Genomic DNA, 14,900 nt, shown 5'->3' on the forward strand with positions numbered 1-14,900 from the left:
ATTCTGGAGAAATTTAAATGATAGAAATAGAACAAAACAAAGACAAAAGGCAAAACAATAGATAAGATTAAAGATAAATCATAAGCTGAAAAGAAAAATAAAATAAAACTTTGTCTTCAATCCACGGTTTCAGCGTCAGTGATGAAGTGGAGCAAGTAAGTTTAGGAGGAGCGATTGACGTTTCCAGAAAGGGCTTCTTCAGGGAAGAGACTTGGCAGACAGTCCCAGGATGCCTATGTCTCCTCCCCTGCGATGTTCTCCCATCTATGCATTCCCTCCCAGACACACTGCCCGTGCCCCAGCCGCTCCAAGGAGGCTGCCCCAGATGAGGCCCACGGTGAATGCAGGATTCTCTCCTCTGCGGGAAAGCCGCCCGGAGCCGACAGTCGATCTTCTTAGCGGATTGCATGGGGGGAAGAGTTCACACTCTTGGTAGGATCGGGTCTGTGTGCTCTCGGTGGTTGTGGCTGGTCTCGTTGCTGCTTAGGTGTAAAAGCAGTTGATCTCCACTGCTGCTGATATTTAAAAGCAGGCAGATTGATCTCTCCAATGGACTGCAGGGGGAGGAGTTCACGCTCCTGGCAGGATCGGGTCTGTGGGCTCTTGGTGGTTGCGGTAGGTCTCGCTGCTGCTTGTATGTAAAAGCAGTTGTTTTTCTACTGCTGCTGATATTTAAAGCAGGTAGATTGATCTCTTAAACGGGATATAGGGGGAGGAGCTCATATGCCTGGTTGGATCGGGGCACGGGCTCCTATTATAGGCAGCTGGTCTTGCTGCTACTTAGGTGTTAAAGCAGTTGATCTTCCTAGCGGACTGCAGGAGGTGTGGAGCTCACACTCCTGTCATGATCTGGTCTATGGGCTCTTGGTAGTTGCGGTTGGTCCCAATGCTGCTTAGGTGTAAAAGCAGTTGTTCTCCCACTGCTGCTGATATTTAAAAGCAGGTAGATTGATCTATCCAATGGAATGCTGGGGGAAGATCTTATATGTCTGGCTGGATCGTGGCAAAGGGTTCCCGGTAGTGGCGGCTGGTCCTATTGCTGATTAGGTGTAAAAACAGTTGATCTTCTTATCGAATTGTAGGGGGGGGCGGATCACACGCATGAATTCTTTGGTCTGGGTGCAAATAACTTCATTTCAAACTCTAGGTTTTCTGCATCTTCTTTCTTCAGGTCCTTTTAGGAAAGTTCTCAGGCCACATTAATAACGGTGTTGGTCCCGTCATGGTTCTCTGTGGCTTCTTCTTTTAAGTGCCCTTAAGCAGTTGGGGTCAGCTGAGCTTTGAAAACTATTCCCAGCAAACGATTCATCAGTTCAGCACAACAGGCAATTTTTCTCCATCTTCCTTAGGAAGTGTCTGACCACATGATTTCACATAAACAGTTAAAGAGTAAATCTCTTTTTCAGAGTGCATCACTAATTTATATTTGGAAACCTCATACTGTAGTCGCTTTTCCTGTTTGAACTCAATTTCTGGACTGATCATGTGATTTCAAAAATGTGTGTTCTCCTTACAGGACGTCACATTTCTAAATGCATTCCATTGTGAATATTTTCCTCTCTTACTCAGACTTTGTGCATCAGATACTGAGCAACAATAAGAAAATATGATTACTTAGCCATTGCTATTGTGCTCTTAGCTGTGATGAAAAGGAAAAGTACATGCACAGCATGATGAAAAGAAGAATTTGTTTTAGAAGTTTGTGTTTCCAAGGGCCAGACTCTCAAAACTTAAAGTTGCCTTTAACGCGGTCACTAAATAAGTTCCAGCCAGTTTAGCGTGCATGTATTTTAGCGGCAGATTATCAAAACGGCTTACCATGGTCTTTTCCGAACTTCCTAGCAGTCTCTGATTGTGCCTTGCAAATGGACTCGTCAATATTTAAACAAGCAACATGATGGCAGATAAAGGCCAAATGGCCCTTCCAGTCTGCCCATCTGCAATATCCATTATCTCCTCCTCTCCCTAAGAGATCCCATGTGCCCTTTCCCACGCTTTCTAGAATTCAGACACAGTTTTTGTCTTAACCAAAAGTTAAAATTAAATGTGTGGTAGGTGCATAAATTGGTAGGTGTCTACAGAAAGTGGGCATGGTTATGGGCAGATCTTTTGCGTGTAAGCACCTAAATTGGACAGGGGCCGTCAATCTTTAGTTAGGTACCATTTACACCAGTAGGTATCAAAATCTTAGGTGTCCCAAATTTATGACCGGGTCTTCTTGGCCTAAATTCTGGCACCTAAGTGCCGCATTCTTTGACACCTATTTTTTGTAGGCGCCATATATGGAATTAAGGGCTTAGTGCCTCCTAAATGGGAGGTGGTAAGTGTTTCCACCTTAATTTTTTTGCAGCTCTTATGGTTAATGACAATATTAGCACACAGTCTGCCCCTCCCTCCCCCCAAAAAAAAATATTTAAAAAAAAGTCCTAAAAGGTGCCACATTAAATCTGGGCTTAGTTCCGTGTTAGAACACATTAAGTCCAAATTTTAGTGCATTTTAGTACAACGGCCTCATGATTTTCTACATCTGGATTTCCCCAGACATGTTCGGGAATTCGGATGGCTTATCAAAACCCGGCACTTAGTCCTTGTTTTGAAAAGCTTCTGATGTCGGGATAGCGTCTGTAAACGCGCAGATGCAGCGTGGTGATATCACGTGCACACATGCGATGTCATTGCATTACATGCACGTGACATCATTGCATCACATCCTCGCATGCGCAGATGCCGTCCCTATGCACAAACAGTTAAGGGGGATGAGGCTGGGGGCGGGACATGGGTGGAACTGGGCGGGCATGGGGGCATGACCATGGGTCCGGATTTTCCTTCGGGAAAATCTGGTAACCCTACATATAGAGAGCAGTTTTAACAAACTGAAAGCCATTTTTAACATAATTCGTATCAGTTGCAACTTGTTTTCTATTCCTCTAAACCTCTAATGCTAAATCAAAAAACATAAGTGTGTGCTTGTTTGATCAACCGAATTTGCATAGAAACTTTTCTAGGTCCCCTCTTATAAAATTAGCCCCACGTGACACCAATCATAGAAGGTTCAGTGCTGTTTACATTGAATAGTACTAGACAAGTAATAAATATAAGGTTCTGTAAATGTTACCTAGCAATACTCAACCATTGTATAGATTGAAGTTGAACTGATATGTGGGTCAATATACTCTTGAAAAAGAACAAGCATGGGAGTGACCAGACAGGGAGTCCAGGTATGGTATAAACAGAATCCTTCATCGATTGTACAGACCCACATAAATTGTTGGGAGATACAGTAGACCCACATGTGGCTATTTCCTGTAGGATAGATAACACAGCTACCTCTCAGTTATGTGCCATTTACAGAGTAAAGATATTGGACATTCACAGTGAATTACAATCCATTAGTTAAAAAATTTACCAAACAAGTATGTTTTTAACAATTTTCTTTAAATGCCAGATAGGTGTTGGAACTTAATATAAAATTACCAAGATGTTTATTCCATATTCTGGCCTGATAAGAGAGAATTCTGCCAAAGAGATGTTTGGTTCACAATCCATCACTGAATTTTATTAAACCAAAAATCCCAATTGTCCATCCCCAGAAAATATCTGAATAAAACTCTGTATATTTGGATCACATTTAAAAACTTGACCTAACCATAATCCAGAGCCATCAGTAACTTTTCATTTTGCTTTTTGCAAGGTGGAAATCAGTCTTCAAAGCAGTTTCCAACCAGGAATGAAGCTGGAGGTTGCTAACAAAAGCAACCCGGACACTTATTGGGTGGCTACTATCATTACGACCTGTGGACAGCTTTTACTCTTACGCTATTGCGGCTATGGTGAGGATCGCAGGGCAGACTTCTGGTGTGATGTTATGACAGCAGACCTTCATCCTGTAGGATGGTGCACACAAAATAACAAAGTGCTGACACCACCAGATGGTAAGTACCATACTTGAAATATCTATCTCTCCGTGCTCAGAGTTTTTTTGTAACTCTTCAGTTCTAATTTTGTAGAGCAGAGGTCTCCAAAGTACGGCCCACGGGCCACATCTGGCCAACGATATGATTTTATCCTGCTCGTGGAGGAATTGTGCGGAAATGCGCCAATTGGACTAATTTTCCAATGAGAATCCGCAAAAAAAAACCCCCAAAACATAGGGTGTTCAAATGTATTAATTAAAATTATGTTCAAAATATATTGATATTCCATATTATGCTATATGCCATATTATGGCTTGTGTAGGCTTGGAGTTTTGAGAAGTGAGTGGGCAATTATGCTTATCTGTCTGACCTTAAAAAAACAAACCCAAAACTCCTGAAAAAACAAAACAATTGAAGTTTTGAACTCAAATGCTTAATTGGCTCATCTTGTAAGTGTAGGTGTAGTTTTCTGAAATCTGGCACCCACCACTCCAAATGAATCCATTTTTTTTTTTGCATGATGTTTTGTGAAATGGTTGTTCCTGTTGTATGTGCCAACAAATGCATGTGTGTTCTTGCATGAATTTAGTAAGCCTATTATAAAATCCTTGAAATGCTGATTAGCTCAATGCCAGATAGGAACGTCTATACAAAATGGGGCTCCACTCTTTAATTCTACGGTTTCTCCTGGGACAGAGCAGCAAAACCCCTTGGAAGTTTAGGCATCATGTGAACACTTTAATAGTGGCACTTGATGTTAACTGCAGTCATTTTTATCATGGCTGATGGTCACTGCCTGAGTATTGGGTCCTTGACTAACTTGTGCTGTAAACGAAATCTAATTACAAATTGTAATAAGTTTAATTGAAGCTGAGCGGTGTTTTCGATGTGATATCTAAATCTGAGTTTGGACGTTTTGCAGAACATGCACAAAACTCCAGTTGCGAACATGACCATCTTCGAAACAGAAAAACATTTATCTTTTTGTTTTGAAAATGGCCATTTCTTAGATGTGCTTGTTCTCAGTGTGCACTGCAGACAGCCACCATAGAAATTCATCTACAAAATAGGTTTTGAAAATAGCGAAAGGGTTTGCTTAGAAAAACGTTCATCTGCCTCTTTATACCACTCTTTGGACACTTTTCTTATTTGAAAATGAACCCCAAAGTTACTTTCACTGTCATGGAAGACTCTTCAGTCCAAGAAATTGCTCGTTCCAAGGTTGAGTAGTACGGTAGGAAAGGGCAGCCATTCCTGGTTGGTGAATTTATATGTAACCAATTCTGGGAAAATATGACTAAAGTCACCAGAAAACAAAAAATGAATTCTATTAGGACAAATGATTTGTAATACAACATCCAAACCCCATTCTTTTATGTAAAAAAATAAATAAATTCAAACATAACGTTTTCTTATGGACCTGTGACATGAAAATTGTCCATTCTTAACATTTGGGATCTGATACATTAGTCATGTTTTTCCAGAGTAGTTGCTTATAATTTTACTTTTGCTAATATTAACTATTAGGTTTGATCTATGAGCTGGAAATTGTCCTTTTGTGGCTCTTTGGCTGATAATCTGTACAATAGTTTTTAGCTTATTTTAAACTTTCTATACCAGTGTTTCTCAACCTGCGGTACGCGTACCTCAGGGAGTACACGGGCCATTTGTTGGAGGTACGTGGGCTGGCCGCCACCTGGGATCTATCCCTGCCTGTCCGCCCACTGAAGCCACCACCATTACTGCTTCCACCCTGCCCCACCGCCGAAGCCGACCCTGCCACCCAACATGCTCCATTTCCCCCCCCCCAACCCCCTGCCGCCACCGCAACAGGGATGGGCCACATGGCCAGCCCACAAGCCTTCCCCTGACATCAATTCTGACATCGGAGAGAAGGTTCTGGCCCAGCCAATCCTGGGAGAGAGGAAGAAAAAGTTGAGAGGGGGGAGAGAATGGAGAATGTTGGGTTGGCTTCGGGACTGGGGCAAGAGGCAGGGAAAAATTTGGTGGCAGTGGCTTCAGTGGAGGGGACAGGCAGGGAGAGAGGAAGAAAAAGTTTTTTGGGGGAATGGAGTGTATTGGGTGGCAGGGTTGGCTCTGGGGCTGGGGCAGGGAGGCAAGGAGAAATCGGTGCCAGTGGATTCAGTGGAAGAGGCAGGCAGGGAGAGAGGAAGAAAAAGTTTGGGAGGGGGAATGGAATATGTCGTGTGGCAGGGTAAGCTTCGGGGATGGAGTGAGGAGGCAAGGAAAAATTGGTAGCTGCAGCTTCAGTGGAGGGGGCAGGCAGGGAGAGAAGAAGAAAAAGTTGGGGGGGGGAATGGAGTGTATTGGGTGGCAGGTTTGACTCTGGGGCTGGGCAGGGAGGCAAGGCGAAATCTGTGGCGGTGGCTTCAGTGGAGGAGGTAGGCAGGGAGAGAGGAAGAAAAAGTTGGATTCTTGGAGGAACAGAGAGAGATGGTTGGGGAATGGAATGAGGTCTGGAGGAGGCAGAAAGAAGGGAAGAAATATTGGATGCACAGTCAGAAGGAAGTGCAACCAGAGACCCATGAAATCACCAGAGAACAAAAGTAGGAAAAATGATTTTATTTTCAATTTAGTGATCAAAATGTGTCAGTTTTGAGAATTTATATCTGCTGTCTATATTTTGCACTATATTTGTCTATTTTTCTGTAGTTGTTACCGAGGTGACATTGCATATTTTAAAGTCATCTGCCTTGACCTCTTTGAAAACTCCCCTGAATATAAATGATAATTAACATTTTCTTTGTATAGTGTGCTTTGTGTTTTTATAATTTTGTAGTTACCATTATGTATTAAGATTATATTGTGTGTATATGAAAAATGGATGGAAGAAATTGGTTTACTATTAGTACTATTATTATGGGGGTGGAGTCAGGGGCAGAGTTTGGGTGATTCTGGGGTGGAGTTTTGGCATGTCTGGGGCGGAGCTTCAGCGGGGGTACTCGGTTGGTATTTGTTAGGCTTAGGGGGTACTTGGCTTGAAAAGGTTGAGAAACAGTATTGTATACCACTGTAACTCGCAGAGCAGATGGTTCACACACACATTAGGGACGTAAGCCATTTGGATCTTATACCATCCAGGATGTTTTAAAGTGCACCTGTTTTCTTGAGGTCATGTAAAAGTTCCTATGATTTTGGGAGTGAATGCTATCTGAGGTGTCAGCAGTTGACATATTAGACAACCAACCTTTAATTATGAATGGCAAAGGACATTTTTATGTATGTAGAATATTTGTAGACAACCCAATCCAAATTGTGTGAATAATCACTAAATCAAACTTTACCAATCTCCACAATACTCACTCCTACATATCTCTCAGTTCTACTTGCAAGGGAGAAAAAAGACTTCAAAGGCCCCCACAAATGTAGAACGTTGAAACACTCTTGTCCAACCACCCTAAGGTGAGCTATCATTAGTCTCGAAAATACCTTCTTTGTTGTATTAAATGCTGCTGCTGCTTATTATTTTAACTTTAGCAACCCCTGAAGTCCATAGACAATTTCTGACTTGTGAGTGAAAAGGTTACTAGCTTGAGCAGTCGGCTAATAAATCCTCAACGGAACTTCCCCGTTTCGCTTTAATCAGAGCTTCTTCAGGAGCAGAAGATCTTTTTCATATATCCTGCGCAAACTGTGTCCGAGCTGTTACCGCTGCGGCCGGCACTAAAAATGCTAGCATGGCTTTGTAAAGGAGGGGGTTAAGAAGAATGTTGTCAGTCTATCATCTCTATACATAGTTTTAATTTCAATTCATTCCAATTTCCCAGTTTAAATTTGTCAGATATATTACTGAAGTCATAATCTGTTGGCTTGTTTGTTTATTTTTAATAGTAAATATTTTCAAAAATGGGGGAAAAAAATGAACCCCCCTGGGGCCTTATTTTTTTTTTATTGTTTATTAGAAAATCATGTAGCATTAACTTATGATACTGTACTTTTTGGTATGTCTATGAGGAAAAAGAGTCAGATATCGATGTGTAATAACAAACTTTTATTGATTTTGACCGGAGTAGCCATTCAACATATTACTAATAACTGGAAAGACCATAGTAGGCTTAATTTTAAATTTTGGTGGAATTCAGTTTGTCACATATACAGAATGGAAAGATCAATAGCGGTGCAAAATGGAAATTATAAAAACTTTATTAAAATTTGGGAACCATTAACGTCCTTTTGTCAGATTGATGCCATTTTTCTAATATTTCTATTTCTATATTAAACATATAGAAACATAGAATATGACGGCAGAAAAGGGCTGTAGCCCATCAAGTCTGCCCATGCTAATGACCCACCCCCAGACTTCACCCGGCTAGAGATCCCACATACATATCCCATTTCTTTTTAAAATCGAGCACGCTGCTGGCGTTAATCACCTGCAATGGAAGTTCATTCCAATGATCGACTACCCTTTCGGTGAAGAAATACTTCCTGGCGTCGCCATGAAATTGCCCGCCTTTGATTTTCAGCGGATGACCTCTTGTGGTTGAAGGTCCTTTAAGAAAGAAGATATCGTCTTCCACCTCGATGCGGCCCGTGATATATTTAAAAGTCTCAATCATGTCTCCCCTCTCTCTACGTTCCTCAAGCGAGTATAGCTGCAGTTTATTTAGTCTTTCCTCATATGGGAGGTTCTTGAGTCCCGAGACCATCCTGGTGGTCATTCGCTGAACCGACTCGATTCTCTGCACATCTTTTTGATAATTTGGTCTCCAGAATTGAACACAATATTCAAGATGCGGTCTCACCATGGATCTGTACAGGGGCATTATGACTTCGGGCCTCCGGCTGACGAAACCTATTTTTAATATTATTTAATATGTAAGATAAGGGGGGGAGGGGGGAGGGTTTCTATTATATGAAAAATAAAAATTACTAGAGGGATTTTAGGAGGGGAGAGGGAGGGTTATATTTCCAATTATAAGATATAATGATAATATGTACAAGTGTTTAAATCTATATTATTGAGTTGCAATTTTTGTACACTTGATGAAAGTTTTAAAATGAATAAAGAATTTAAAAAAAAAAAAAAAGAAACATCAGATGAAAGCATGATTAATTTTAAAACATAAGAATATAAGAGTTGCCATACTGGGACAGACTGAAAGTCCATCAAGCCTAGTATCCTGTTTCCAACAGTGGAAAACCCAGGTCTTGAGTACCAGACAGAAATCCAAAGAGTAGCAACATTCCAAAGCTGAAATTGTGATGCCATAATGTCTCATTCCACCAATGCCTAAGAACCAAACTCATCAGTGATGTCACAATGGCTTGATTGTCCTATACTGTACTAGGCTCACATAAGAACATATGAGCTGCCTTACTGGGACAGATCACAGGTCTATGAAGCCCAGTATCCTGTTTCCAACAGTGAGCAGCCCAGGTCACAAGCACCTGGCAAAACATATTTTATGCTGTATATGCTAGGAATAAGCAGTGGATTTCCCCAAGTCCATCTTAATAATGGCTTATGGACTTTTCTTTTAGAAAATTATCCAAACCTTTTTAAAATCCTGCTGGAATAGACCAGACTAGTTTCATGTGGCAGTACTACAAAACATCTTTAATTCAAAAAGCCTATGGTTGACAGAGAAAACCAAAGCATAGTTGAATGGTCATCCAGTGAGCTACTACTACTACTACTATTACTATTAATTATTTCTATAGCACTACCAGATGCACGCAGCACTGCACAGAATCACAAAGAAGAAGAAAATAGTCCCTGCTCGAAAGAGCTTACAATCTAAACATCCAAGACAGACAAACAGGATGTCGTGGATACAGTTAAGGGGAACGGTTAATCAGCTGGTTGGGTTGGAGGGCAGAGAAGTAGGGTTAAGGATTGAAGGCTATATCAAAAAGGTGGGTTGAAGGCTTCCGACAGTTCTTTGACTCTTCCAAGGAGTTTTCCTTTAAGAGGTCTACTGGTACAAAAGTAGCCATGGATTTTTTACCTCTTTGCCTTTTTAGCTTTAATCCCTCCTTTGGCCCAATCTCCACAGTGAAATGTACATATGCTGTGAAAGTTTTAACAATAAAGGAAGAACCAGGGAATATGAGATAATGTGTACTAGATAGCTATAGGAGCTCAATTTTTATTCACTGCTAAGTGTAAAGTTTGTTTATAAAGAATAATTTTACATTTATGATACTGACCAATTTGGATTATGGTTAGATCATCTGCTCTTTTGGGCCTTCAGCTCAGTCAGAACCAGGGCGGAAAACTGTTGCTATATAATACAATACAACTTCTTATACCCTACAAATTTCAACATGGAATCATTGCAGCTTACAGCAAGTTGAATTTCATTTGCGATAGAGCATTATTGATAGCGACTTTAGTATTGTCATCATTTTGAGGATGTCAGTCTGTAGGAAGAAGAGTGCTGAGAGGAGTTGAGTCTACTGGGGGAAGAGATATGTCTTTAATCTTTTTCTGAACAGGCAATGCATGGGTAGTCATCGTAGGTGGGCAGGTAAACTGTTCCAGATATATAGTCCTAGGACCTCAAAGATGAAGTGTGTGACTGAGGGAAGGGGAGGCTTTTGCCCACTGCTGTTAGGTAGATGTTGAAGAGAGAGGGTGAGGGGAGCTTTGTGGGACCACACAGGAGGACATCCAGCTCTGGGATCTTTGGCCACCCTTCCAGACCTCATAGGACATGTTTTGCAAGAACAGAACCAGCTGAGGACTGTTCCTTGTATACCCAGTTCATTTAGTCTCGGGAGCAGGAATGAATGGTCCACTGTATCAAAGGTGGCTGAGATGTCAGGACTTTGCACTTCCTCCTGCTCCTGAAGATAACTGGCGGCCTAAGGAGCAGCAGGGACTGGGCACCCCTCCTGCTCCCAACATTTTTAAAGGTACAGGGAGGGGGGTCGGTCTGCCCGGCCCGACCAGGGGTGGGCCGGCCGGGGATGCAATGGGCCGGTCTGGAGTGGGACCTTCGCGTTGGGTTAATTTTTTTGGTTCAGGGAGAGAGAGGGGAAGGGGCAGTTGTTGGGAGAGGGAGGGAGGTTTAATTTTTTTTTTAATCGGGCTGATATTTTGCGTGTATAAAACATGCAAAATATCTGCCTGATTTAAAAAAAATTTCAAAAGTTGGCAGAAGCCCTGACAGCAGTGACAGGAGGCTGCTTCTCCTGTCACTACTGTCAGGGCTCTAGCGATCTGTGCAGTCGGTTGGGGGCGTGCCTCCAATTGCTCTCATTTGCATGCAGATGGTTGAGGAATCGGTCGGCCTGCCTCCAATCACACAAGGATCGGAGGGTTAGTGAATCTAGGGCCTAGTAATTAAGAAACTCAATGAGGCATTTGCCATGCAAATTAAACATTCGGCTTACAATATTTATACCTGCTTCTCTTTGAAATGTGGTCAAAGGTGTTCTCCTTGGAAGCAAAATGTATTATTTTTTAGTGTATAAATCACCTTTGGAAGGATTCTTTTATTTTATGCAGTCCATCTCAGTTGTATATTTTTATTCAAAACAGAACAGCAGCCACTCCTATTAAATCTAGTGAGGGACCTCAATTCTACTGTGTTGGGAGATAGGCTATGTCTCTAGGAGCAGTTTTGTTTTCCTCTTGTAAATTTTCTTAAATTCCTCTCTGGGGTGTGTTAATTCTCGAGATCCTCCTCTTTATAGTGGTCTAGGTTTTCCTTATTTTGTTTATATTCCTTAGGTGCCCTTTATAAATGTGCGGTAAGGTTTTGCATTTACTGTGCACTAAAAAGAAAAACCTACAGAAAGTGCAAAGCCTGTGCAGTATAATCAAGAGTGTGCCTAGCTAGAGAATGACATGGGGACAAAGTTTGTCCCCATCCCCTTGGATTCTGCCCTAGTCCCCACGGGCCCTGTCCTCACAAGCTCTGTCCTCGTCCCTGTGGACTCTGTCCTCATCTGCACAAGCCTCAAACATTTATGATTTTATATTTAAATCTTTTTATTCAAGTATAAAAAAGAACAATATTCTGTACAACTGTTGTTTATAAATCACAAATGGAGCCTTCCATTTCGATCTGGTTTTAGTACATCCTTTCCAGAAATCTGGTTACTTGTATTTTTACATCATCTGGAAAGATAATTAGATTGTCTTTCAGACATGGGTGTAAAAGAGAACCAACACCATGTAATGGAGGAACAGAAATATAATGACTATTAAATGCTGAAAATGTTCCTTGATGCCAGCAACAATGGATGAATCTGTTGCAGTAACAGTAAGATGCTTGAGCAATTTGCCATGTGATGGAAGGACATTACAGGTGGTAGGAGTCTGATCAGCAGAGCAGAGTCTTGTTGCCACATCAAAGGCAGACAAGACACAAAGGATGTCATTTAAATCCAAAAGCAGCTTCTGCTGGAGTTTAAAAAAAAAAAATCTTTGAATTCAGTCACCTGTTGTCTAAGATGTGTTTAAGTTTTTATATATTGATACTAGCATTTTATAGATGCTGTTGCAGCTAATTGGAGAAGCTTGTTTAAGGCTAGTCTCAAGCAGAGAATGTCACGGGGGCACAGTTTGTCCTGACCCCCATGGGCCCTGTTTCCACCCCCATCCCTACCCCATGGCATATATTCCCATCCACACCCTGTGGATATCTGCGGGTACCAGTTCCTATGCCATTCTCTATGCCTAGCATTTCTCTTCATTTACCACACAGGGCAGAACCACACCACTGTACCATGTTAGCAGATTCTGGGCTAGATGCACTAAAGCCTCCGCTCATCTAATGATCGTCGCTAAACCGGTTTGACTGGTTTAGTAATCAATCATATTTGCCGACCCAATGCTCTAAACAGGCTCACCACGTGGTTTTCCTTTCGATCCTACAATCTCCAATTCTGGCATATAAATGAGGTCATTAATATTAAAACCAGGCATCCAATCGATGCCCTAAACTTGCATGCCAGAATCGGGTTAGTAGGACTGACCCGTAAAAGCCGACATGTCTGCTAGACAGACGTGTGTGTGTCCCAAAATCGACAGGAGGGATGCCCATTCCCTGCCCAACATGAACCCCCCCCGGCACTGACTGTCCCCGCAAGGCTCCCCCAAACTGACCCCTCCCCTCCCTGCGCCCCTTCCTACCAAAAAAAAAAAAATGGCAGGAGGATGCCCACTCCCTCCTATGACCGGATGCCCCCAAATCCCCCCCTCCCCCCGTACCTGTAAATTAGTTGACAACAGGAGAGATGCCCAGTCTCTCCTGTTCTTCAGGCCTGCCACTTCAAAATGGAGGGCTTTCCCCTTCCCGGTGCATCCTGGGATAGAGGGAAGGGCTTAAGGCCCTGATTGGCTTAGATGCCTAAAGCCCCTCCCTCATCATTGTACTGGGGAACGCTAATGAATATAGAACTGAAGAATGGACCTGAACATTTTTAAAAAGACAAGAAATGAACTGTCTTACAGGCCTTTTTTAAATTAAAGTGCCTTAGATACTTAACATGTGGTTTATCATGTGGTAACTGTTACTGCACAAGCATGATAATGGGGTTTGCGTTATTTTAAGAGTTACCACAAGCTAAACTGAGCAATAAAGGAATTTGGGATGGAAGTCATGGGCATGGAAGGGCATATTGGAAGGTAGCAAGTGGTCCATATTGCTTGCTGTCATTTCTGCAATTAGTGTGGGCCCACTTAACTCTTTCTAAATAGGAGGCTCTAAGGGCCTGATTCTATATAGGATGCCAGTATCAGCAGCCGCCTAAGAAGCAGTCGCTGATCGCGTGTTAATCGGGTCTGCATTCCCAGACAGATGCCTTAAATGTAGGTCAGCATCTTGCATGCCTACATTTAAGGCGTCTTGTCTACGGGCTTAAGCCTGCCCAAGGCCACTTTGGGCGAAACCACTATGGGCATGCTTAAGCTTACCTGCGTGTCTCCGTAGATGCACCATAGATGTCTTCCTTGCAGGCATTCTTCCTCAGCAGCATTTTTTTTTCTAAAAACATGCATCCCGATTGACTGCTGGATGTTAATAGGATGTCTGCCACTGCCTAAAATCAGGACACATGATTTGAGAATCAACCTCTGAGTGCTTCCATGCTAACTATGACTTGAGTACTGCACGCTAATGAACATTTTTTTTATGTGGGAGTTTCTTAAGGATATGCTGGACCCCTCCCTCCCCCCCTCCCCCCCCCATGGTTATCATGTTAGATTTGTAGCTACTGTGCATCAATTTTTTGCATAAACCAAGTCATCATATATGGGATACAGACTGTGCAGAATTGCCCAGTACCAGCCTTAGTTTATTTTATACCATTCATTTACTAGTTAGAGATCCTCTGTGTTCATCTCACAGTTTTTTGAATTCTGTCGTAGTAATTACAAACTCTAACCCATGTTAGTAAAAGGGCCACTGAGTTTTTGCAGTTACTGGGCAAAGGCTGTGCGCTAACTGTTGGGGGCATGCCCAGCTTGTTTTCTGCAGTTATTGCACTGAAAAGTTCTTTACTGCACATTGACTCCTTGATTCTATAATGTTGCCCACTCATTTCCGACAAGCTTATAAATTTGGGCACAAGTTATAGAATAGTGTTTTGTGCACCTAAACTGAAATTTGTAGGTGCCAATTGGCCTTGTATATCAATAATAGCCCTTATGTGGTGTTAATTGTTGGCAATTGGCATTATTTAACGCACCTCTTCTCCAAACTCGGCAATCCATCCTAAAACCCCCCAGGATAAGTCTTCCGCCACCTCCGTTCCTTCAGTCTCATGTTGTAAGCTCTTGAACAATGACTGTCCTATCTCCCTCTTGTAAACGTTGTTTTTCTTACCTCATTGTGAAACTTTCATCTGTCTGAATACTCATGTAAATCGCTGACACTACTCGGCCTGTCTCTTTTGTAAACCACCTCGAACCGAAAGGCTTTTGCAGTATATAAATGTTTGTTATGTTATATGTTACTTTTCTATTCTATGATCCTTAAGCCTAAATGTTATAGAACAGTGTTTTTCAAC

General features: G+C 42.0%; 1 protein-coding gene across 3 annotated transcripts in view; it reads left to right on the forward strand.

Moving 5' to 3' along the window:
• The window catches only part of SFMBT2 (Scm like with four mbt domains 2), a 243,407-nt gene that overhangs the window by 48,754 nt on the left and 179,753 nt on the right, over positions 1–14,900 (forward strand). For all 3 annotated transcript variants that reach the window (XM_033959308.1, XM_033959310.1, XM_033959309.1), the window contains exon 4: positions 3,692–3,932. In XM_033959308.1, the coding sequence (XP_033815199.1) occupies positions 3,692–3,932 (241 nt within the window). The remainder of the gene's footprint in view (positions 1–3,691; positions 3,933–14,900) is intronic.

The sequence above is a fragment of the Geotrypetes seraphini genome, chromosome 9, assembly GCF_902459505.1.
Source record: "Geotrypetes seraphini chromosome 9, aGeoSer1.1, whole genome shotgun sequence".
Lineage (NCBI taxonomy): Eukaryota > Metazoa > Chordata > Amphibia > Gymnophiona > Dermophiidae > Geotrypetes > Geotrypetes seraphini.